Genomic DNA, 24,450 nt, shown 5'->3' on the forward strand with positions numbered 1-24,450 from the left:
CTCATAGATGGCTGGATGGCATCACTGACTCGATGGACGTGAGTCTGAGTGAACTCCGGGAGTTGGTTATGGACAGGGAGGCCTGGCGTGCTGTGATTCATGGGGTCGCAAAGAGTCGGACACGACTGAGTGACTGAACTGAAGGAGATCAGTCCTGGGTGTTCATTGGAAGGACTGATGCTGAGGCTGAAACTCCAGTACTTTGGCCACCTCATGCGAAGAGTTGACTCATTGGAAAAGACCCTGATGCTGGGAGGGATTGGGGGCAGGAGGAGAAGGGGACAACAGAGGATGAGATGGCTGGATGGTGTCACTGACTCGATGGACATGAGTTTATGTAAATTCCGGGAGTTGGTGATGGACAGGGAGGCCTGGCGTGCTGCGATTCATGGGGTCACAAAGAGTCGGACATGACTGAGCGACTGAACTGATCTGAACTGAATGAGACAGACAGACGGAGTGATTGATTTTTGTATCCTTTTAAACTTAAGGGTTTATATATTCTGTGTGTTTCAAACAGTTGCAGTCTTTACCCTCTTAGATAGACAAAATTTTAATCTTTGGCCGATGGAAACCCTCTCATGTTCCTCTTGTGCCCCATTGACATGACCTCATTAATCTTCAGTAGCTTCCTTGCTGTTATGAGATGTTCAGGTTCATTTTGTATATTTTCCTCCCCAAGTAATCAGTTATTCCTCTAATGACCCTTGGTTCCTTTTTGTGGGGAGTGATGTTTAGAAACAAAAATGTGGGCACTAGTAATGCTTACTGTTATGGATTTGTCATTACTTTTAAGCCTTTTTAATGTTCATTTCTTTCTTATGTAGTTATTTATTATTTGTTCTATCCTACAACATATACAGTTTCAATATATATATTCTACAGTGCGTAAAATGTGGTCCTGAAATGTGTATTCTACAATATACAAATTTAATTTAAATATAATAATACTGATATTACCACTGACAGTAAGAATACCGATTGAAGTATAAACTTCCGTTGAAGCAGGGTGTTTGTCCTTAGAGTTTATTCTACTTAGGTCAGATGGTCAAAATACCATGTTCTAAAGCCACTAGAAAGAATTATTTTGTCAGTGATTATATCACCACTTGATATACAGTTAATCTTACTTGTTTCAGTTTGTTTGTCCATATGTAGTTCTGTCTGCAAAAGAAACATTGGCAACATAATTCCAGGGCTAGTAAAAGTGGTTACCTGTGGGTGGAGGGAGAAAGGAATAGATGGATAGAAGTGAGAATTCTCTGAATATACCTTGTTAAACTATAGGTTTGAGCTTGTATTCATGGAAATGCATTATATATTTTGAAAATAAAAATCAGATTAAAAAATTACCTATACCTAGAGATGTCAAGTGCAAGAGGAGAGTGAAAAAGTTGGCTTAAAATTCAACATTCAGAAAACTAAGATCATGGCATCTGGTCCCATCAGTTCATGGGAAATGGATGGGAAAACAGTGGAAACAGTGGCAGACTATTTTTGGGGGCTCCAAAATCACTGCAGATAGTGATTGCAGCCATGAAATTAAAAGACACTTACTCATTGGAAGGAAAGTTATGACCAACTTGGACAGCATATTAAAAAGCACGAGACATTACTTTGCCAACAAAGGTCCATCTAGTCAAGGCTATGGTTTTTCCAGTGGTCACGTATGGATGTGAGAGTTGGACTGTGAAGAAAGCTGAGCACCGAAGAATTGATGCTTTTGAACTGTGATGCTGGAGAAAACTCTTGAGAGTCCCTTCGACTGCAAGGAGATCCAACCAGTCCATCCTAAAGGAAATCAGTCCTGAATATTCATTGGAAGGACTGATGCTGAAGTTGAAACCCTAATATTTTGGCCACCTGATTCGAAGAACTGACTTCTTGGAAAAGTCGTTGATGCTGGGAAAGATTGAAAGCAGGAAGAGAAGGGGATGACAGAGGATGAGATGGCTGGATGGCATCACCGACTCGATGCACATGAGTTTGGGTAAATTCCGGGAGTTGGTGATGGACAGGGAGGCCTGGTGTGCTGCAATTCATGGGGTCACAAAGAGTCGGACACGACTGAGCGACTGAATTGAACTGAACTGAGAGATGTCAAATAGTCTGCTGAATAAATTCCAAGTTTAGAGGTGAAGTTTGGCTGGAGATGTACATTTGGAAGACTATGTTTAAAACAGTGAGGTCAATGAGATCCCAGTGAGAGTGAGTGTAGATGCAGAAGAGGTCTGGGCTTGGTACCTGGACTGCGACCAGGGTGGTATAACTTCAAGGTATTTTGTACCCAGACTGATGCCTGTTTTATCACAAAGACATCAGAAGATAGGGATCCAGCAAAAGAGACTGAAGGGTACCTAGTGAGTGAGAAGGGAAAGCAGATGAATGTGGCATCAGGAAGCCACATGAGAAAGTGACTCAAGAAGCAGGAAGTGACCAACCACCTGCTCTTTCAGTCACTTTTTTTTTTTTTTAATTTACTTTTTGGCTGTGGGCATATAGTTCCCAACCAGGGATGGAACCCACATTCCCTGCTTTGGGAGTGTGGATTCTTTTTATTTTTTTGGCATGTGGGATCTTAGCTCCCTGACCAGGGATTGAACCCATGACTCCTGCAGTGAAAGCATGGAGTCTTAACCACTGGACCATCAGAAAAATCCCTGGAAGTGTGGATTCTTTTTTTTTTTTTTTTTATTTTTAAACTTTACATAATTGTATTAGTTTTGCCAAATATCAAAATGAATCCATCACAGGTATACATGTGCTCCCCATCCTGAACCCTCCTCCCTCCTCCCTCCCCATACCATCCCTCTGGGTCGTCCCAGTGCACTAGCCCCAAGCATCCAGTATCATGCATTGAACCTGGACTGGCATCTCGTTTCATACATGATATTTTACATGTTTCAATGCCATTCTCCCAAATCTTCCCACCCTCTCCCTCTCCCACAGAGTCCATAAGACTGTTCCATACATCAGCGTCAATTTTGCTGTCTCGTACACACGGTTATTGTTATCATCTTTCTAAATTCCATATATATGCGTTATTATACTGTATTGGTGTTTTTCCTTCTGGCTTACTTAACCACTGGACCAGGAAAGCCCCTCAGTCACATTTTGTATTATGATTTTTCCAGCACATCCTAAACCACAAGAGCATATTTAAAAGCGTTATAGGAGGTGGCTGAACTTAGAGAAATGGGAGATATTTAGAGTGGGAAAGATGTGGTCTGATAATGGGAAAGTTAAGTCCAAGCTACAAGAGAAATTCAGGTAAGTCACTTCTTGTGAAACTTTCACTTCTAGTCTACATTCGCAGAGCCTCAACTCTCACATTTAATTTTGTAAGTTTAAATGAAACTCTGGATTCAAAATAGGGTGAAATTAAAATTTAATGTTGAAAGAAGTAACAAAAACTATTGTCTTTCATGAATTGTGAAAAAAAATACAGATAGAAAAATGATACATCTTTTTTTAAAAGCCAGTTAAACTTTATGATTGAAAGAAGGGACAATTACCATGCTAGAAGGTGAGGGCAGAGTGGGTGGCATAACTTCAAGATAATTTGTACCCTGGACTCATTGATCAAAGGCAAAATAAAAAAGGAGCAACAGTCTGAGGGAGTCATTGCATTATCAGAAGAAGATTCCTTATATTTCAATTCATGATATCAGGTCTCCTATGGCCAAGTCAAGAGATGAAATATAGTGTAGTTGATACACACAATGAATTCTATTAAAGTCTTTTTCACTGGTGAATATTCTTGTAAGGTAAGTTTTGCGTAGAAAGGATTTCATAGAAGCATGTGAAATAGACCTGTGTAGGGGGAACTGTATTCTTTTCTGAAGTTGTATATTACAGCTGAAAGAAGAAAATGGAGGATGGAGGATAAGGAAGAAAACAGGAAAGGTACAAAAAGATGATGAGAGATTTGTCTACATTCTTATTTTGATTGATATTTCTGCCTTTTTTGTTTTAGAAAAACACTTGGGCACTAAACATATCTAGAAGTTACCTATTTTATAATGTGTTGATAACACATTCATATAATTCTAAAGTTGTAGTTCTTGGATTACATGAAGCCCTAGAAATTTACAGCCACAATTCAAGTGTTAGGATGGCGATGTTAAATGATCTTTAGATTTAGATCTCATTTAGAAAATGATCTTCAGTTTCAGAGTTCTATATTTTGGTATTTTGCTTTTCAAAATAGGATTAGAAATGACCAAAGTAGAACATTTTCAAATGCAGTAACTATGAAAAAAATAGAAAAACACAAAGAAACAGCAAAATCACTTCAAATTTCTTTTGCCTAAAGTTGACCATGGTTTTTTCAGTACTTTTCCAGGTGGATATTCACTTGTATATATAAACATGTATGTATATTTAGTATTTATATTTTATGTAAAATATTTTATTTTAAATTAACATACTGCATCATAAAATTCATTTAAGATAGACTATAATATTTTATAATATGATATTCTTCATTCTTTTAAATAATTATGTAATAAGATTGGATATGCATGCTCAGTCATGTCTGACTGTTTGTGACCCCATGGACTGTAGCCCACCAGGCTCCTTTGTCCATGGAATTCTCCGGGTGAGAATACTGAAATGGGTTGCCATGCCCTCCTCCAGGGGGTCTTATCAACCCAGGAATCGAACTCACATCTCTTACGTCTCCTGCATTAGCAGATTTTTCCAGCAATCATGTGCAAGTCATGTACTGATGTAAGAGTTGGACTAGAAAGAAGAATGATCACTGAAGAATTGATGCTTTCAAACTGTGGTGTTGGAGAAGACACCCTTGGACTGCAAGGGGATCAAATCAGTCAATCCTAAAAGAAATCAACCCTGAATATTCATTGGAAGGACTGATGCTGAAGCTGAAGCTTCCATACTTTGACTCTCTGATGTAAAGAGCTGACTCGTTGGAAATGACCCTGATGCTAGGAAAGATTAAGGGTAGGAGGAGAAGGGAGTGGCAGAAGATGAGATGGTTAGATAGCATCATCAACTCAATGGACATGAGTTTGAGCAAACTCCGGGAGATAGTGGACAGGAAAGCCTGGAGAGCTTCAGTCCATGGGTTCACAAAAAGTCAGACAGGACTGAGCAACTGAACAGGATCTTTTCTATTCCACATTACTGTACAGTATCCATTTTCATCACCCATCACAACTTGTTTTTAAAAATGGAACATTTTTTTACGTTTCAGTAGAGAAATGGATGTGGAAATACAGTCAAGATTCTTTTTGCTTAACTTATGTGGAAATCAAACATCAAAGCAATAAACATAACCAAGCTGGTGCAAGTGATTTCCAATGCTTGATTTAGGTATTTTGAGCATATCGGGCTATCTCCTGCATGGTATAATGCTGACCGTTTTCCATTAATGTCTCAACTTGATCACTGTCAACTTCAACTGGTCTGCCAGACCATGGAGCACCATCCAGAGAAATCTGCAACACAAAACTTTACAAACCACTTTTGACATGTTCCATCAGTCACAGCTTTGCCAACTACCTAGACAGTTCCATCTAGCTATTCTTAGCACATTGCCTAACCTAGAGTAACTGCTCAATAATTGTGCATTATTGTTATTAATTTACCCAATTAATACGGACAAAATGAAAGCAAAGAGGAACTAGAGTCTGTTGATAAGGGTGAAAGAGGAGAGTGAAAAAGCTAGCTTAAAACTCAGCATTCACAAAACTAAGATCGTGGCATCTGTTGCCATCACTTCATGGCAAATAGAAAAAGTGGAAACAGTGACAGATTTTATTTTCTTGGGCTCCAAAATCACTGTGGATGGGGACTACAGCCATGAAATTAAAAGACACTTGCTCCTTGGAAGAAAGCTATGACAAACCTAAACAGTATATTAAAAAGCAGAGATACCACTTTGCCAACAAAGATCCATATAGTCAAAGCTATGGTTTTTCCACAGTCATGAATGGATGTGAGAGTTGGACTATAAAGAAAGCTGAACACCGAAGAATTGATGCTTTTGAACTGTGGTGTTGGAGAAGACTCTTGAGAGTCCCTTGGACTGCAAGGAGATCCAACCAGTCTATCCTAAAGGAAATCCGTCCTGAGTGTTCGTTGGAAGGATTGATGCTGAAGCTGAAACTCCAATACTTTGGCCACCTGATGCGAAGAACTGACTCACTGGAAAAGACCCTGATGCTTGCTTCCTGTGTCCCTAACAAGGTGTGGAATTAGTTAATACTCTGGTTCAAGTTTTGCAGGTCATCCAGGAATATCAGGAATCCCACGATTCCTTTGCTAAATTCTCAATGCTTCCATCTACCCCAGACAGCCTCCTTTTATTCTGATGTTGCTGCTTTACGGGTGGGTGGATGAGAGGATGGTCTGTACACAAGGCAGTCTAGATTGCCCGATCCGTTTCTCTTGACCGCGTGCACATGGAAGGCCTAGAGCCTGGAATCTACCCTGATGCTGCAGCTGTTCTTTTTTCCTTCCTTTAACGCTTGAGGGAACTTGAGTCCCAGAGAAGTGAATTGGTTTGTTCAAAGTCACACAGGTGGGAAGATGGTTGAGACTAGCGTGGAGCCCATGTCTGACTCCAGCTCTAGTATTTACCTCCTGCTTGACCCCCAGACGTCCTGGCAGCATCCCGCTAGAGGCTTCATAGCACCTATCACAGAATCTTCACATGCCAGAAATGCCTCCCAGTGTCTTATAAAATCAAATGCCTGCAACTCTGCAGGGAGGCAGTCCGTAAGACGTGTAATGAGTGAATGTGTGTGTGTGTGCATCTGTGCAGATGCACATTTGTGCCTCTTTTTCCCTCTTTGAGTGGCATAAATATATGAAATATTTTACTTTCCTCTTTTACCCAAGACTGAGGAGACATGGGCAGGTTTCTGGAGAGCAAATTCTCTGTCCAAATAACAGCTGCCACTCAGATCCAGCCAATCAGTATTGTGTAAAAATGTGGACTCAGATTTACCAATTCTGTGATTTTTCAAAATAGTCCAGAAATCCACTTTTTAAAAATGCAGAATCTTCACATATGATCTTGGCACACATTCTCGTGTTATTTTGTAAATACAGTTTAGACTAAAAAACACATGTCTCTGGATTGAAACCTCTGAGTTTGTTTATGAAGCTCTCTCCCTTACCTTCCGTGAGGGCAAATAATTCATTTAGAAAATACAAGCACCTAGATACTTAGTAAAAACAGATGGTATTCCCTAAGTAGGTACAGAATATAAAGAAATCACACAAAGTACCTCTCCCCACCTTTTTTTTAGGTTAATACTGAATCTCAGTGGAAAGACTAGAACTAATTAGAGCTGTTTCAGTGAGACTTTAATTTCAAGAAGATTATTTTTGACTTTTGCCTTTGAGTTCTATGAAGAATTAAAAATTGTACAATGTTATGGGTGGCAAAAATTCTTACAACCTTTTTTCATAATTTGAGAAATTGTTATTGATTATTTTGGAAGATGGAGGGGTGCCATCTAATGGTGGTTCAAGAAACCTTTAGATACAGGAGCCTTGTATTTCAAAGGAGCGAAAAGACAAGTGTGTCTTATCTCTTGACAGAAGACCTTTCAGATTTGGTGGCTGCAGGAACATACCTTGACTTAATTCACTGCTTTTGAATTTGCCTCAGAGGCTTTAGTGTAGTGAATCTTTCCTTTTGTGTTTTGCCAAAGTGGAGTTGAAAGAGCACAGATGAAATCCATAATCTTGTAGCACTCCACATAGCTCTATATACTGTTCATCCTTTTTCCTCGGTGGGCATTTGTAAGCCAGATATGAGCAGCTTGATCAGTTTTTATGATACACTTATTTGGTGACTTACAAAAATGAGAGTACATGAGCTCATGGAAAATGAAGAAACATTACATAGAAGATAGATTCCAGAATAAATAACAAAGCAACTTGGAGGTAACAAAGGCTATAAAGAGAATATTGTTGTTGTTGGTATTTAGACACTTAATCATGTCCAACTCTTCTGTGACTTCATGGACTGTAGCCTGCCAGGCTCCTCTCACCATGAAATTCTCCAGGTGAGGATACTGGAGTAGGTTGTCATTTCCTCTTCCAGGGGATCTTCCTGACACAGGATTGAACTCATGTCTCCTGCATTGCCGGCGGATTCTTTTACCGCTGAGCCACTGGGGAAGTCCCCATAAAGAGAACAGAAAATTTAAAAAGTAAGTATTTTCTGAGAAGTAAAAGATGGTTTAATGGATTAAGGGGAAAAGAACAGGCTACAACTATTTCCTAGAAATTGAAAACACAATGGGATAAACAAAAAAAATTAGAAGAACTGAAATTTTATTGTGAATTAAATTCTCTGAAATAGGGGAAAAATCAAAGGTTAGAAATTAGAGATAAAAATTAGAAAATTAGAGGGCTAGTCTGAGAAAACCAGTGTTAAAGAGTTTCAGGATGCAAGAACAGTGAAAATGGAAGGTGAAGAAATCATTGTGAAATAATATAAGAAAAATTTCTGATACTCTAAAGATGAATATATGAGTGAAAAGGACTGACTGAATGTTTAGCCAAATAGACAAAAATAATCACATTCCAAGAAAAATCTTGTGCAATTTTATGCTTTGGACAGAGAGAACATTCTGGGGCGTCAGGGGGGTGGGGTGTGGGGTTAACACAAATAAGCGAACATATATAATACTTTGGAATCAAAATGATTTTGAATTTCTTAACAGCAACATTGGAAGTCTGAAAACAGTGGAACAAAGCTTTCAAAATAAAGAAAACTATTTTTACCAAAAATTCTATACCCAATGAAAATATTAGTTAAATGGAAAATTAATATTAGAGTAATTTCTGATATGCAAGACCTAAAACATTTATATTCACATACACTTTTTGGGGAAGTTACTGGAGGATGTTCTCCATCAAAAAAAAGGGATAAACCAAGTAAACCATAAAAGGAAAATGTGGGAATCAGTAAACAGGAGATCAAATGGGGAACAATAAAAAACAATCCCAGGATGAAGTAAAAGGGGATCTCATGATGACTCTTGTGTTCCAGGTATAGAGGTCATGCTTAAGGTAGATCTTCAGAAATGTAAGTTTGATAATGTGAGATCTAGTAAATTTCAAGTTTCCATAGTTGTGTCTACCCTTCCCTAGAGGCTGAATTGGTAGATACAGTAAAAGGCAGTGGGAACCATCATTTTACAGGTGAGATCTATAAAGCTGACAGTGTGTTGTTGAGACAGTAAATATTTTCCCACGATGGATGTCTACCTCAAAGCCTAGTCTTTACCTATTTATGTCTTGAAAAAATGTGTTGATTCCTGTAGTCTCTATGTAGAAGAAAACAGAATTTGTTGCATGAATTTTCTCCTGTAGACATACATATTAATATATGTACAGATTCTCTCATGAGAGACAGATAAGGTCGATAACCATAATGGACTATGTGTAGAAGAAGCATATGGCTGGGGGGGGTTGGTGTGAGGTAAATGTTTTATTGCTTACTTTTTTGTTCCTTTTTAATATGGTATCACATATATGTCATTTATAGGTGAATAAAATCATTTTCCTTAAAGTTGTAAGTTATATGTATGTATAAAGATAAGAAACATTTATAGTCTGAAAAACTATGGGACTATTCCTTTTATCATTTAAAAGTATTTAGCCTTTCCTCAATTTATAACATTAGATTGTTTGATTTTGAAAGATGCACATTTAAATTCTGTTTTAGTATGGAAGAAGGAAACAGCCAATTTTTTGTAGTAGTTGCCAAATACCAATAACACAGATTAAGAATTCTTAGAGGCTGAATAATTGATGATGTGAATGATGAAACCTCTGTTGTTCCACAGGAGTAATTCTATAGTTTGAGAATGCCCTTTAGTAAATGTAATAGAATTCAAGTAATTCTAAACTTGAAAACCTTGCTCCATTAGGATCATATTTTCAGTATGAATTACCTGGGGGTCCCACTGTGGGAAGGATGCTTGCTATGGCGTGGACAAGACAACAGCTGAAGCTGAAAAATCAATGTAACCCTTCAGTTCTGCACTAGTAATCTTTTTCCCTCATCCTGTCACTCACAGAGATTGTCCAGTTTTTATTGTGAAACTTAAAGAGACCAAGTTAACATTCAGATTGATGAAAGGTTATGTATGAGAGTTGATTGCTTCAAAATCGGCAAATCAGTTGAATTCTCCTGTTTTTCTTTACATTGTTATCTGTTGGGTCCTGATTTTTGTTTATGTATTTTTTTTCTGATTTGTTTCCACAGACTTATTGAAACTTAAAGTAGACCATTCCCATTTATTTAGAATATAGTATACTTGGTACCTTTTCTATGGTACCCATTAATAAGAGGCAAGATGAGAGGAAGGTAATATCCTAGATAATAAAATTCAGAATTCCATGATTATTAGAGCGTATCGTGTTGGCAGGTATTGTTTTATAAATGAAACTTAGTTTGTTTATGTGCTAAGTAATGTGAGTGAAAAGGCTTCCCGGACAGCTCAGTGATAAAGAATCTGCCTGCCAGTGCAGGAAAAGCAGAGAGTGCTGGTTTAATCCCAGGTTCAGGAGGATCCCCTGGAGGAGGAAATGGCAACCTACTTGGTAATCTTGCCTGGAATACCCTGTAGACAGAGGATCCTCATGGGCTACAGTCCATGGGGTTGCAGAGAGTCGGGCATAACTTAAGTGACTGAGCACAGCACAATGCAAATGAAGAATGAAATTAGCAAATACCAGATTTTCAGAAGGGAAGAAAGAGCTAGACATCCAGGATAAAAGGAAGAGAAAGGAATTAATGCCTGACTAATGAAGGAAAGTTATGACCAACCTAGACAGCATATTAAAAACCAGAGAGATTACTTTGTCAACAAAGGTCCGTCTAGTGGTCATGTATGGATGGGAGAGTTGGACTGTAAAGAAAGCTGAGCACCAAAGACTTGATGCTTTTGAACTGTGGTGTTGGAGAAGACTCTTGAGAGTCCCTTGGACTGCAAGGAGATCCAACCAGTCCATCCTAAAGGAGATCAGTCCTGGGTGTTCATTGGAAGGACTGATGTTAAAGCTGAAACTCCAATACTTTGGCCACCTGATGTGAAGAGCTGACTCATTTGAAAAGACCCTGATGCTGGGAAAGATTGAGGGCAGGAGGAGAAGGCGACAACAGAGGATGAGATGGTTGGATGGCATCACCGACTTGATGGACATGGGTTTGGGTGGACTCGGGGAGTTGGTAATGGACAGGGAGGCCTGGCATACTGCGGTTCATGGGGTCGCAAATAGTCCGACATGACTGAGTGACTGAACTAAATTTGAGGAATCATGATCTTGGGATACCTTAGGACAGTTAGAAGTGCATTAACTTTTTCAGTACATTGAATCAGTTTGGTGTATGCCTATCTTGCTTTGTTCTATTGTGAAGACATTTTTCGTTTGTCTGTTGTAAATTTCCTCACTCGTAATTGTCCATTTCAGAGTGGAGGGGGAAATATTATAGATGGTGGTAATAATTGCATGGGGGCCTGCCTGATGGTTCAGCCTGGGAGAATTTGCCTGCCAGTACAGAAGACACGAGTTCAATCTCTGGGTCAGGAAAATCCCCTGGAGAAGGAAATGGAAACCCACTCCAGTATTCTTGCTTAGGGAATCCCCTGGACAGAGGAGCCTGGTGGGCTTCAGTCCATGGGGTCACCAAGACTTGGACACGACTTACCAACTAAACAACAGCAACAATTACATGAAAACAGGAAAGACTGCTGGTGTGGTGTCCTTTCACAGATGTTTATGAATTCTATGGCTGTTGAGTATGAGAGTGGACGAGGAGGGATCTTCCACTTGGTATATCCAAACATGAGTTTATGGTGTCTTAGGTTTGAATTTAATGGATGAATGTTTATGCTGAAAGTGACTGAGTATCTAAACCAAACTGGCTGTAGTAGAAAATGTATTTTATTGCCTTAGCCACTGAAACGGAGAAGGCAATGGCACCCCACTCCAGCACTTTTGCCTGGAAAATCCCATGGATGGAGGAGCCTGGTAGGCTGCAGTCCATGGGGTTGCTAAGAGTTGGACATGACTGAGCAGCTTCACTTTCACTTTTCACTTTCATGCATTGGAGGAGGAAATGGCAACCCACTCCAGTGTTCTTGCCTGGAGAATCCCAGGGATGGAGGAGCCTGACGGGCTGCCGTCTATGGGGTCCCACAGAGTCGGACACGACTGAAACGACTTAGCAGCAGTAGCAGCCACTGAAAATGCAAGGGTAAAACTGGCTTCAGGAACTTGAACTTGAGTATCAAGACTTGGCACTTCTCCACCTCTTAGATCTGTGTTTGGCTGTGTTGCTTTACTTTCAGACTTCAGAGAAAGGTGGTCCCAATCAACATGATCCTGAATCCAACAGTAGAGGGAATCTGCATCTTTATGCTTAAGCAAAAGTCTCAGAATTGTGTCTTAAAAAAATTGTTTTTAAAAATTTTATATTGGAACTATAGTTGATTTACAATGCTGTGTTTGTTTCAGAAATACAGCATAGTGATTCAGTTATACATGTGTCTATTGTTTTTCAAGTTCTTTTCTCATTTAAGTTATTACAGGATATAAAGCAGAGTTCACTATGCTATGAAATAGGTCCATATTGGTTATCTATTGTATATGTAGTAGTGTGTATATGTTAATCCCCCATCTTTTCTCTTGGATAATCGTAAGGTTGTTTTCTAAGTCTGTGAGTCTGTTTCTGATTTGTTACCAAGTGCATTGTATCATTGTTTAAAACTTCCACATATAAGCGATATCATATTTGTCTTTGTCTGACTTACTCCATGTAGTGTGATAATCTCTAGGTCCGTCCACGTTGCTGCAAACGGCATTATTTCATCAGAATTGTCTTGTTGACTTTCACTGGCCTGGTCTAAGTCTGTGGCCACCCCTGTGAGTAGAATCAGGAGCAGGGCTCCTCTTTTGAGCGTCTTTGTGTCCTTAGTGATTAGCACAGGTGTTACACAACGCATAGTAGGTGCTCAGTGTGCAGGTGTTAGGTGCAACTGTAACCTGTTCTTCTGAAAGCAACCAGTTTGCATTGTTAGAGCCGTTCTAATATATTCCTGATTTTAATTTTGAAGGATTTTTGGTAGAATTAGGTGACTTGTTGGATAGGCTGAATGAAAAGTGAAAATCGCTCAGTCATGTCTGACTCTTTGCAACCTCATGGACTATACAGTCCAGGGAATTCTCCAGGCCAGAATACTGGCGTGGGTAGCCTTTCCCTTCACCAGGGGATCTTCCCAACCCAGGGATCGAACCCAGGTCTCCCGAATTGCAGGTGGACTCTTTACCAACTGAGCTATCAGGGAAGCCACATGGATAAGCTGAATATAATTACTAAAATCCAAGAACATGAGATTTTATATCTGCATATTATCTGGACTCTGTCCAAACTTCATAGTATAATTTGGGATAGACATAAGAAAGTAACCAAATATGAGTATTGTTTAAACACAATAAGAGTTTAAGAGATAAGAGATCCCCTACTGACAGGAAAAAAAAATTTTTTTTTTTGAATCATGCTACCGAGGAGTGGGAGTCATGAGGGTAATGTAGATGATAGTTGGAAATGAGAGGATTTGAATTTTGGAATATCATGACATTACAATTTAGAGGAATGAGTCAGTAAAACTAAAATTACTCTTTCACGATTGTGACAGAATATGAAATAAGCACATAGTGATCTTTAAATGTATGTTTGAAATTCATTTTATAGAGACGTTTAAAATAGGTGGTCTGGTGGGTTGTGTAAAATATTCTTTAAACCTAATAAGAGAAAAAGTGACCTGAAATAGATGTAAGACTTTTGTGTAGTGTCAGTTGCTAATGCCTAATCTTCTGAGTTTAATAAAGGGAATTCCAAAGACAGGACTTTTAGTATGATAGAGGAAAATGTACCTAGTTACCCTAAAAAGAAGCTATTCAGCACTTGTGTAATTATGCCTGTCTTCTGATGGGAACTTCACTTTCAAAGCTTTTTCTGCATCATCTTAACTTCCATTGAATGCCAGCTTTGCTTCAAAAACTTTTCTTACAAGTTGAAAAGATGAAAGCAAAAGCGATTCAGTTATCAGTGATGTCACAGAATTTGATGCATTTCCAATCATGCTTTGTTTGTTCATTTTGCATAATCTCAAAACTCACTGATGTGCGCCAATCCAAAATGAATTTAGTGACTTAACCACAGCATCTAATTGCGTGGGAGATTGAAAGAATGCATCATTTGAGCTCATTGGCCCTGGCATTAAAAGATGTTGTTAAATATTTCAAATAGTCAAGAGAATCATAGTTTCAGTTAAGCAAATGTACTGTTTATCAGAATAATAAGGTGCAAACTTTTAGGAGACTCATAATTATACAGTTTTATGAAAATCAGTCCTGAATATTCATTGGAAGGACTGATGCTGAAGCTGAAGCTCCAATATTTTGGCCACCTGATTCGAAGAGCCGACTCATCAGAAAAGACCCTGATGCTGGGGAAGATTGAAGGCAGGAGGAGAAGGGGATGACAGAGGATGAGATGGTTGGATGGCATCACCGACTCGATGGACATGAGTTTGAGCAAACTCCGGGAGTTGGTGTTGGACAGGGAAGCCTGGCGTGCTGCAGTCCATGGGGTTGCAGTTGGACATGACTGAGTGACTGAATTGAACTGATGGTGGTTTTGATTATTGTGTGTAAGTTTAAAATAGTAGCATGCTTGGAAATGTGTAGCATAAATGACCTCCATATTATTGAAGACAGAGATGTGTGGTTTGTAGGAATAACAGGTAGTAGACAGTCTCATGTGGTTATGGGTAGGGGGTCTGGAGGTGAACTGGGTTCAAATCTTGCCAGCCACTTACTTAGCCAAGGGATACTGCGTGTGTTAACTAATATCTGTGCCTTAGTTCCCTGAGCTATGAAATGGGGTTAATAATACTGACGCCTTCACAGAGATGTTGTAAAGATTTAAATGTGTTACTGTGTGTAAAGTACCTAGAACAACACTAAGCATTTGCTGTTGTGATTACTTTCTATAGGTCTTAAACTTTTTCTTCAGGATATATGGAATCTTACCACAGGCTTCCCTCATGGTCTAGTGGTTAAGACTTTGTCTTCCAGTGAAGGGAGTGCAGGTTCAATCCCTGGTTGTGGAGCTCAGATCCCACGTGCCTCGCAGCCAAAAAAAAAAAAACCAAAGCATAAAACAGAAGTCATGTTGTAACAAATTCAATAAAGACTTTAAAAATGGTCCACATAAAAAAAATCTTAAAAACTCTGTTTAATAATGTTAAAAAAATATGGAAAGTCTGCAGTAAGTTCAAGTGGATTGCATTGAAAAATTTAGTAATTAACTTAAAGCTACAAATGTGGTTTATTTTGTCTCCTCTAAGACACATCCCTCACACTTCCCAGGTAGGCATTGATTGTTGCACGTGACAGATCACAAGTTATTCATCCTTTTCACGCTATGACTCAGTCTCACTCTTTCTCACTTAGAACTGCAGGTGTCGTCTTATTTCAGCTTAAGGTTCTGTCACATCTCAGGTTCAAACAATTGAGTTTTCTTTCAAAATCACAACAGACCAAAGTTGTCTTTTTCTTCCACATCCAGGGCCTGGGTTGCTACCTCCATACGCCCTTCACTCAGCATTCTCTTTCTTGTCCCTAGTTTCTTTCTTTCCCACTGTTTGTCATAAGTGAGATGTAAAATTATTCTGGCTTTAGAATTCCACAAAAGATCTTCATTTGTCTCTGGTTTAGCCCAGCACGCCCAGTTTCCCGCCTCACCTAGGCTTTCCCAGTGCACACTCCTGGCTTAGAAGGCAGGGAAGAGATTGCAGTTGATGAGAAAGAACTATCTACTATCTTATTTCTTCTCCCAAGTCCCTTAGCCCCATGGCAGGCTTTCTAAGAGAGAAGGCACAGGTGTTAAAAATGTCCGGAATATCTGTGCCCGTTGGTCTGTTGGAGGAAGGGGGATCCCTTCCAGGGCCCGAAACTGGGCTCTTGTCTAACACTTGGAAATTAATTGTCCGAGGAGACACATGTGCTGACAAAGCAAGAGATTTTATTGGGAAAGGGCACCCGGGTGGAGAGCAGCAGGGTAAGGGAACCCAGGAGAACTGCTCTGCCGTGTGGCTCGCAGTCTCGGGTTTTATGGTGATGGGATTGGTTTCCGGGTTGTCTTTGGCCCATCATTCTAATTCAGAGTCTTTCCTGGTGGCACACGCATTGCCCAGCCAAGATGGAAGCTAGCGAGAGGGATTCTGGAAAGTGGACGGACACGCGGTGTCTCCTTTTGACCTTTCCCAAATTCTTCCGGTTGGTGGTAGCTTATTAGTTGCGTATTCCTTACCAGGATCTCCTGTCATAAAACAACTCATGTGAATGGTTATTAAAGGGCCTGGCCAGGGTGGGCGGTTTCAATCAGTGTGCTTCCCCTAAGGTCTACATCTCTTTCCTGGACTCTTATCTGAACTCTGCGTCCCTGTCTACAGATTCTGCAGCCTCACACATGTGAGACAATCCCAGACTGCCTTGTTTACATATATTCCACTGAGTAGTTTGCCTTTTAACCCTAAAGTACATTAAGAACATGTGTATCTGGTGGTTCCTAAATATGAAGCCTTGTGTAGCCATGTGGCAAAGGCAGCTACATGAAAATTTTATTACTTCTTGACCAAGGTAAAGATTAATAGGAAGCATTTTGGTTCATAGAGTACGTAATGCAACTTTTTTAAAAGCCATGAACTTGTTATGTTCGGGTGGCTGCTCACATAATCCTTTGGAATCTTAATGATCCGTGAGATAAATTGCTTACATTTTTAGAGATACATCTACATCACAAAACATCAGCTCTTTCAAGAGGCCCCTGTGCTGTTGTGCTTTTGAAAACACTTGAATCACACAGAGCTGAAAGTAGGAACAATATTGGCGTCTCATAAACACACACATTGTACAAAGAAGAAAACAATAAAGGTTATGGGAAAGAAAGTAAATGCTTTGCCAAACTTGCTTAGTTTTAAAGAAGCATGGGCATTTTCTAAGAAGTGATACTAGTATTTTAGCTAGTACAATGGGAGAAATTTAAGTCCCATTAGAAACTTAGGTGTTCTTTCAAAGGATTAGCATTTCCTTGCAATAACTGAAAAATTTTAAAAAGCATTCTCAAGACAAAACTATGGGAAAAGTAGATATGACCAAGAAATAAACTTTGGCTCTCACTCACTGCCTTGTGTGACCGTTCCAAGAGTTTTGCTCATATTGATACTTGTGTAATTGTCAAATAGAGAATGTCACATTAAGATTATCAGTCCTTTTGATAATTTTAGTTTTTGCTTGTCTTTTACAGTTTGATTTGGGGGAAGATGGGCTTTAATTCAGTTCACATGTTGCTGCTTAGGTTTTTCTTAGAATAAATTGGAGGGACATTTAATAAACTAAATTTGATAAATAAGTGTAAGGCAAGTTATTACTATTATGTTAATATGCAAGTTAAAGGGAAAAAAAGTACTTATGAATAGTAGACAGTACCACAGAAGAGTATTGTCATTTTTGACTTATTTCTGTGGCCACACATTTGAATTGGATAGCTTAATATTTGATACATCTTTATGTCTTATTGCTTAGTAGCTCTTCACTCTGTGTTTATATCTGTAGACAATGCACCCTAATGAAAATATATTGGATATATTTTGTAAACAAAATCTTTTTCTTTTTTTTCTCTATAGGGATGCCCTCTGCATCTTTATTAGTAAATCTTCTTTCAGCTTTATTCATCCCTTTTGTGTTTGGAGAAACAGAAATCAGATTTGCCGGACAAACAGAATTTGTAGTTAATGAAACAAGTACAACAGTTATTCGTCTTGTTGTTGAAAGGATAGGAGACCCAGCAAATGTTTCCGCGATTGTATCGGTAAGAGATGACAGTAGTTCTATTTTTACAGAAATAGGTAGGAAATGTCGTAGTGATCAGAATGTCTTTAACTGTTTGAGATTCTGAGTAGTTCCATTATGATAAATAATTTGCAGATAAACTGTTCATTCTTTTTATATGTCTTGGAGGTTTATAGAGTGATCTAAGGTAGCATGTGTATTTGACAGTAATAGTATTTTAAAAATATAGACTGATTATTTAAAAATGTTAATATGCTTATTATATTTAATATATGCCAATATTAGCATATATTAATATATTTATTAGTATAAATTAAATATATTAATTAAAATTACATATATTAATATATTTAATATATGCTAACATAATATGCTAATATATTTAAAACAAATATAAACCAAAAATATCAGTATTTCTAAATAAATTTTTTTTGGGATAACTTGGATTCTAGTTATTCTCTGCTTGGATTTATTGCTTAGAATCGGGTGACTTAGAGAAAAATATATGAAATTTTAAATGTAGAGGAATGGCAATTAAAAAAAACCTTTATGTTAGAGAGCTCCTCTTTTGGGAGAAATTAAGTACAGTAAGTAGAAGTGAGAAATAGAAATTTGATAGAATATTGCTCTATCTTGCACACACTTCAGTTAGTAGATGGGTTGTATGTACACGTATCTGCGTTTGTATTTAACCAGAAAATCATGTCATATGAACACTAAGGACATTGATATATTTGAGGCCCAGACTACTTGGAATTTTTTTTTTTTAAGTTTTTTTAAGCGATAGGTTAAATCGTCAAATTGGGAAACACTGTAAAAAGAGACAAGAAAAACTAAGAACCCCAATAATATAATTTTGTGCATTGCTTTTGGTTTTTAATTTATGACATGTTTGTATTTATTTGAATTTATTTTTAGTTTGATTATATATTTATATATTTTTAGTTTATTATATTTTATAGCCTTTTACATATAATTTTGATCATATCCTGATAACTTTTTCAGATCGCTCTGTCATATTCACAACTTTTCTTGATGGTGGCATCATTTCCCAGTCATTTCTCAACAGTTTTTCATTGAGGTTGCTTCCAGTTTTTGCTGTTGTAAATATTCCTGTGATGAAACTGTACACATACATACCAATTTCTGCATATTTTGGATTGTTAAATGATTTGCGGGTTATAGGACCATGATTTTCTCTTTGTATCCATGTCTTTTGATATTTAACACTTTTGAAAGACTGTGCCAACTTTTTTATTAGGGTATGAATACAAGTTTTTTAACACCCTTAACAACTTACTTGGATTTCTCAAGTGTTTAAAACTAACTTTATTTTTGTAAATGAGAACTAGACATTGACTATAATATCCCCATACATCCTTCATTTTTTATTTATACTCAATCATGATTTTTTTCTAGTAGCTAAGTTACTCATTTTGTATTCTTTGGCAGAAAAACATCTCATTTGGATTTTCACAAGAAGTTGCTGCTTTATAATTTCATAATTATTGCTCCTTTGAGAATCTTAGCAATGCTGACATTACAGAATGAGGTCTTAAAAAGTTCTGAGGAAAAGTTTATAATGACTAATAAATTTGGTATACTGAAAATCGAGTCTTTATTGGTGCTGTGGGAGAATATAAATAAAGCTTCAAGTTGAAAGTTTTGGAAGGAGTAGTTTCATTAAACCCAATTTTTTTCCTGATGTCTTTTGGCAGGCTACTTACACATCTTCTTTGGGAGAGTTTTAGCTACAGTTGATCTTCTTGTTAGGTTTGCTGTAATCCACATCAAATCAATCAAGAGTGGAGAAAAAAAAATTCACATCATTGTTTTCCTATGTGATTATTACTTTTCTATGAAATTATCCCTTTACCTTCAAGAGAATAAACAAATGTTTTTATGTAGAATCATTTCTTTTTATAATGCCTTTGAAAGGTGATTTTTATCAGTTGTTAGATATTTGTTTAGTTTTTGTACATCCTATTTATAAACTTCAGTGTCATTGGGTGATTCATGTTTTTTTTTTTTTATTCTGTTGGTTGCTGTATTTAGCATCAATTCTGCTTGTCCTAACTCTATGTTATGTAAGAACTGTCTATGTTTTGCATTTGATAGCTGTATGGAGATGACACTGGGGACTTTTTTGACACATACGCTGCAACTTTTATACCCTTTGGAGAAACCAGTAGGACAGTGTACATAGCAGTGTGTGATGACGATTTTCCCGAGCCGGATGAAACTTTCATTTTTCACTTAACTTTACAGGTAAGTCCTTTTTTCCCCCCTGTTAAAGCTTAAACTTATCAAAATCTTACAACGCTTAAGAATCAGTTTCTGTAGAGATAAGCCAATTTAAGTGCTTGGTGGTGGTTTTCATAGAAGCCAGAACTGACAGTCTCGTTGGCAATTCCATGGTCTGGTTATTCCTCAGACAATCGTGTGCAGAAGATTCTGCAGCCAGTTTTTGGATTAATGCAGCTTTATTTAGGAATTGCCGTGACAGATGCTCAGGGAAAGCTTGTCGTCCCTTTGGCCCTTTTCTCCTTGGTTCCTCCCCTGCTACCAGCTGCACAAAGAATGACCGTGACTTCTGAGCTCCAAGGAGAGGGCTACAAAAGCAGGCCTGGAAGTGGGGGGCCCTGTGCTTAGAAGAACTTTGGAGTGACCCTGGGAAAAACGCTTGACCAGCCTCAGGTTTAATCGTCCTTTATGACCTGATCTATTAGTTTGAGGCAATGATGGCTAACACTGCTCTAGTTAATTTTTCTCCAGTGGATTAAAAGTTTTTTTTTTTAGAAGAATTGTGTTGGTATGATTAAAATTTTTATGAAATTGGTACTGGAAGCAATCACGTTTTGCTTTTGTAAAAAACTTTTCTCATAATCCTTTATGGTGCTATTAAATATCAATAAAAATGTTGTAGCACACTCTTCCCATACTTATTAGAAACACTGTTGTACTGTTTTAACTTTATTTTGACTCTACAACTGATAGAAAAACTAATTCTTTAAGTTCTAGCACCTTCTATAGTATAAGAAAAGAGTCATGTTTGAACCCAATTTCATAGTCACTTAATTCTCTGTTATATTGTGTCACAGAAAAACCTGAAAGAACTTTTTGGCCAACTCAATATTAGTCATGAAATTTAAGTAATTAGAATATATTACTAGCCAGTAATGATTTAGAATTACAACAATTTATATTTTAACAGTGATTAATGGTTTTAAAAACTCTTTTGAAGAGTTCTTTTTTGGGACTTCACCATGTTGACTTAGTTTGAATATATTATCTTAGTCACATACTTGTATTTTAATTCATTTTCTGAATGATTACTTAAAGACTGAAATGCTATTAAAATAATTGTTTTACTCTTGTTTAATGTGTTAATTTATTTTTTGGCTTTTGTTTTAGAAACCTTCAGCAAACGTGAGGCTTGGATGGCCCAGGACTGTTACTGTGACAATATTATCAAATGACAATGCATTTGGGATTATTTCCTTTAATATGGTATGGTTATAATTTGATTTATCTTGTGATTGCTGGATAATAGTTTATTAAATTTTTGGATAGCTTTTTATGTTACCTAGTATCATCCTGTGTAAACATCCTGTATGTGTACATAAGATTTGCTCAATTCATCCATATTCCACATTCTGTAGACTGTCCTTCTGTTTTATCTAAGATTACTTAGAAGTGAGGAGGCCTGTACAATCATGGTCATCTCTCGCCCTAATCTCTTTCTGCTGATCATTCCGCCTGCTTCATTTGTTCTCTAACTTGGATGTTGTCTTAGTTCAATCTGCTATAAAGAGTATTAGTACATAGACTGGGTGGTTTAATAACAACAGAAATTTATTTCTTACAGTTACAGAGGCTGACAAGTCCAAAATCTGGGCATCAGCAGATTTGGGGTTTGGTGTGGGCCCTTCTGGTTCATAGACAGTTCTCTTTTTGCTGTGTTTCCATGTGGTAGAAGGGGCAAGAGAACTCTTGGGTGTCTCTTTTATAAAAATACTAGTCTCATTCATAACGGTTCTGCCTTCATGACCTACTCCCCTCCCAAAGGCCCCAGCTTCCAATAACATCACATTGGAGGTTAGGATATGAACATGAATTTTGAGGAGGCACGGACAGTCAGTCTATAACAGATGTTGTAACTCAGTTCCTTTTGCTTGATATCCCCAACTGCCACTTAAAAAAAGCATTGTCTGTTAGCCTCCTCTGAAAGTTTGGAGTGACTTGAGACAAGAGAAATACATTGAAAGATCACTGAAAAAAAACAAACAAACCCTATAGTAAGCTTAAATTGAATAGCAGACATTATAGCTCTTAAAAATTCTATAATTATTCTCTACTTGGAGATTTTCCTATTAATTAGTATTTCTTGAAGGTTAAAGCTCCATGTCATCCCTCTTAGTTTTGCTCAAAAGTTCATTTTTTCCCTCCCTTATCACTAAATTCATGTGTCCCTGGTTAGTCCTATGTTCAGAGGGTTTTGTCTTTAGAATCCCTCCCTGATAAAAATCGTATTCAGCTCCGAAATAAAAACAGAATTTGTGTTAAGTGGAATGATATATTGCAACTACATTTTACTCTACAATAAGGTTCCTGGTTTTTAGAGTCTTTTGAATATGCTACTGATTATCATTACTAAAAGATGATGTGACCCTCCCATCTTGTTATCTATATTCCAATTTGGGTAACTCCTTCAATTGATGTATGTCATTTTCCTAGCACCTTAAATTGTCTTTGAAACAAGGTGAGCTATAGATAATATGATCTTTAGAGTTGCAGTATCCTTATTAAAAAGGATATGTGGATCATGCCAATGTAGTAGACATTTTGTAACCTCCCTTATTATAGCATTTACAAAAGTTAATTAATCAAATCACTTCTTTTTGAATGATAGGGAATTATTAGTTAATTATGAAACAGGCTCCCTTAATTGCTTGATTTTTCTCCCCACTGCCTTTACAAAACTCACTCCCAACTCTTTATCCCCAACCTCATACTGGTTAGTTTAACATCAGAATGAATCCCGGTCTCTAGCATTGGTCCCAAGTTCCCAACTGTTGTGGTCTCATGGCTGCCCAGCAGTCTCTGCCTGGGTACCTGCCCTCTGTGATTAAAATTGAACTAAGTAACTGATGAGCTTGCAGTCAGTACTTTGGTTTCCTAAAGTATCTAGTCTGACTTTGGTTTCCAGACTGGATGATGATTGTATCGATGATGAAGGTAACGGAGATGGTGATAATAATTATAGCCAACCTTTGCTGGCCCTCACTGCGTGTCCTGGACTAGGATAAGCACTTAGGCGTGAATTATCTCATTGCAACCTCATCAGAACCCTTTGAGACAGGCATTCCTACCCCTGGTGATGGATGGGGATACTGAGACCTAGGGGTCACCTGCTGCCTTGGCTGGCCTGTACCTGGCCACTCACCTCTTCTACCCTGAATTTCAACTGGCTATGCCAACACTTTCCAACACTTGAAGTCCTGGCTCTTGCTTCTCCTCAGTGATCATGTCTTGAAAAAATTCATTCAGTTCAGTTCAGTCGCTCAGTTGTATCTGACTCTTTGCGACCCCATGAACCGCAGCACGCCAGGCCTCCCTGTCCACCACCAACTCCCGGAGTCCACCCAAACCCATGTCCATTGAGTTGGTGATGCCATCCAACCATCTCATTCTCTGTCGTCTCCTTCTCCTCCTGCCCTCAATCTTTCCTAACATCAGGGTCCTTTCAAGTGAGTCAGTTCTTCCCAGCAGGTGGCCAAAGTATTGGAGTGTCAGCTTCAGCATTAGTCCTTCCAATGCACACCCAGGACTGATCTCCTTTAGGATGGACTGGTTGGATCTCATTAGCAGCTACCTGTTTTCAGTGGCAAGCTGACTGATGAGGAAGAAACCATGTTTGAGAGCAAGGCTGAGCCACAGTCCCAGTGAACTGCCCGGGTCTGGAGGCACAACTCATTCCTGTGACCTCCTGGTCCCCTGGGAGCCTTTGAATTCATCACCTTTCAATTAGGTAACCTTTAAGATTCCTTAGTAGAACAGCTCGTTGTTGGCAGAAGCAGGGCAAGAACCTCCATCTTTTGCCTGACTAGTTTTATGTTCTCCTCATACAATTATTTGAACCTTCTAAGCCTTATTAAGCTATAGTTGGTGAAGGTGAGGAGACCCCACATTCTTGAGAGCACAAAGTAGATGGATTTGTCTGTGGAAAATTAGGATTTCTAAGGTAGTAACAGTTTGTACGAGCTCCTGCCTCTGGTTGATCAGCACCTGATGGTCTTTGCTCTCCCAATAGCCTTTCTCAATCACAGTGAGTGAACCCAGAGGCAGAAATGAATCTGTGCCTCTTACTCTCATCAGAGAAAAAGGAACCTATGGGATGGTGACTGTGACTTTTGAGGTAAGTTTACTGTGAAATCATTTTAAATGGTAATGCTTAGAACTCATACTAGATCCCTGCAATTTAAAAAATCAAGGTCCTTGGTATAATAAATATGCTGTTTAATGAAAATGAAA

The 24,450-nt window shown here is 38.2% G+C and overlaps 1 protein-coding gene across 1 annotated transcript in view; it reads left to right on the forward strand.

Annotated features, from left to right (window-relative positions):
• Window positions 1–24,450, forward strand: part of GPR98 (G protein-coupled receptor 98) — a 543,192-nt gene that overhangs the window by 11,984 nt on the left and 506,758 nt on the right. Inside the window, exons 2-5 of the mRNA XM_010831922.1 lie at window positions 17,751–17,935; window positions 20,035–20,184; window positions 21,331–21,426; window positions 24,230–24,334. Of these exons, the coding sequence (XP_010830224.1) occupies window positions 17,751–17,935; window positions 20,035–20,184; window positions 21,331–21,426; window positions 24,230–24,334 (536 nt within the window). The remainder of the gene's footprint in view (window positions 1–17,750; window positions 17,936–20,034; window positions 20,185–21,330; window positions 21,427–24,229; window positions 24,335–24,450) is intronic.

The sequence above is a fragment of the Bison bison genome, unplaced genomic scaffold (assembly GCF_000754665.1).
Source record: "Bison bison bison isolate TAMUID 2011002044 unplaced genomic scaffold, Bison_UMD1.0 scf7180017864533, whole genome shotgun sequence".
Lineage (NCBI taxonomy): Eukaryota > Metazoa > Chordata > Mammalia > Artiodactyla > Bovidae > Bison > Bison bison.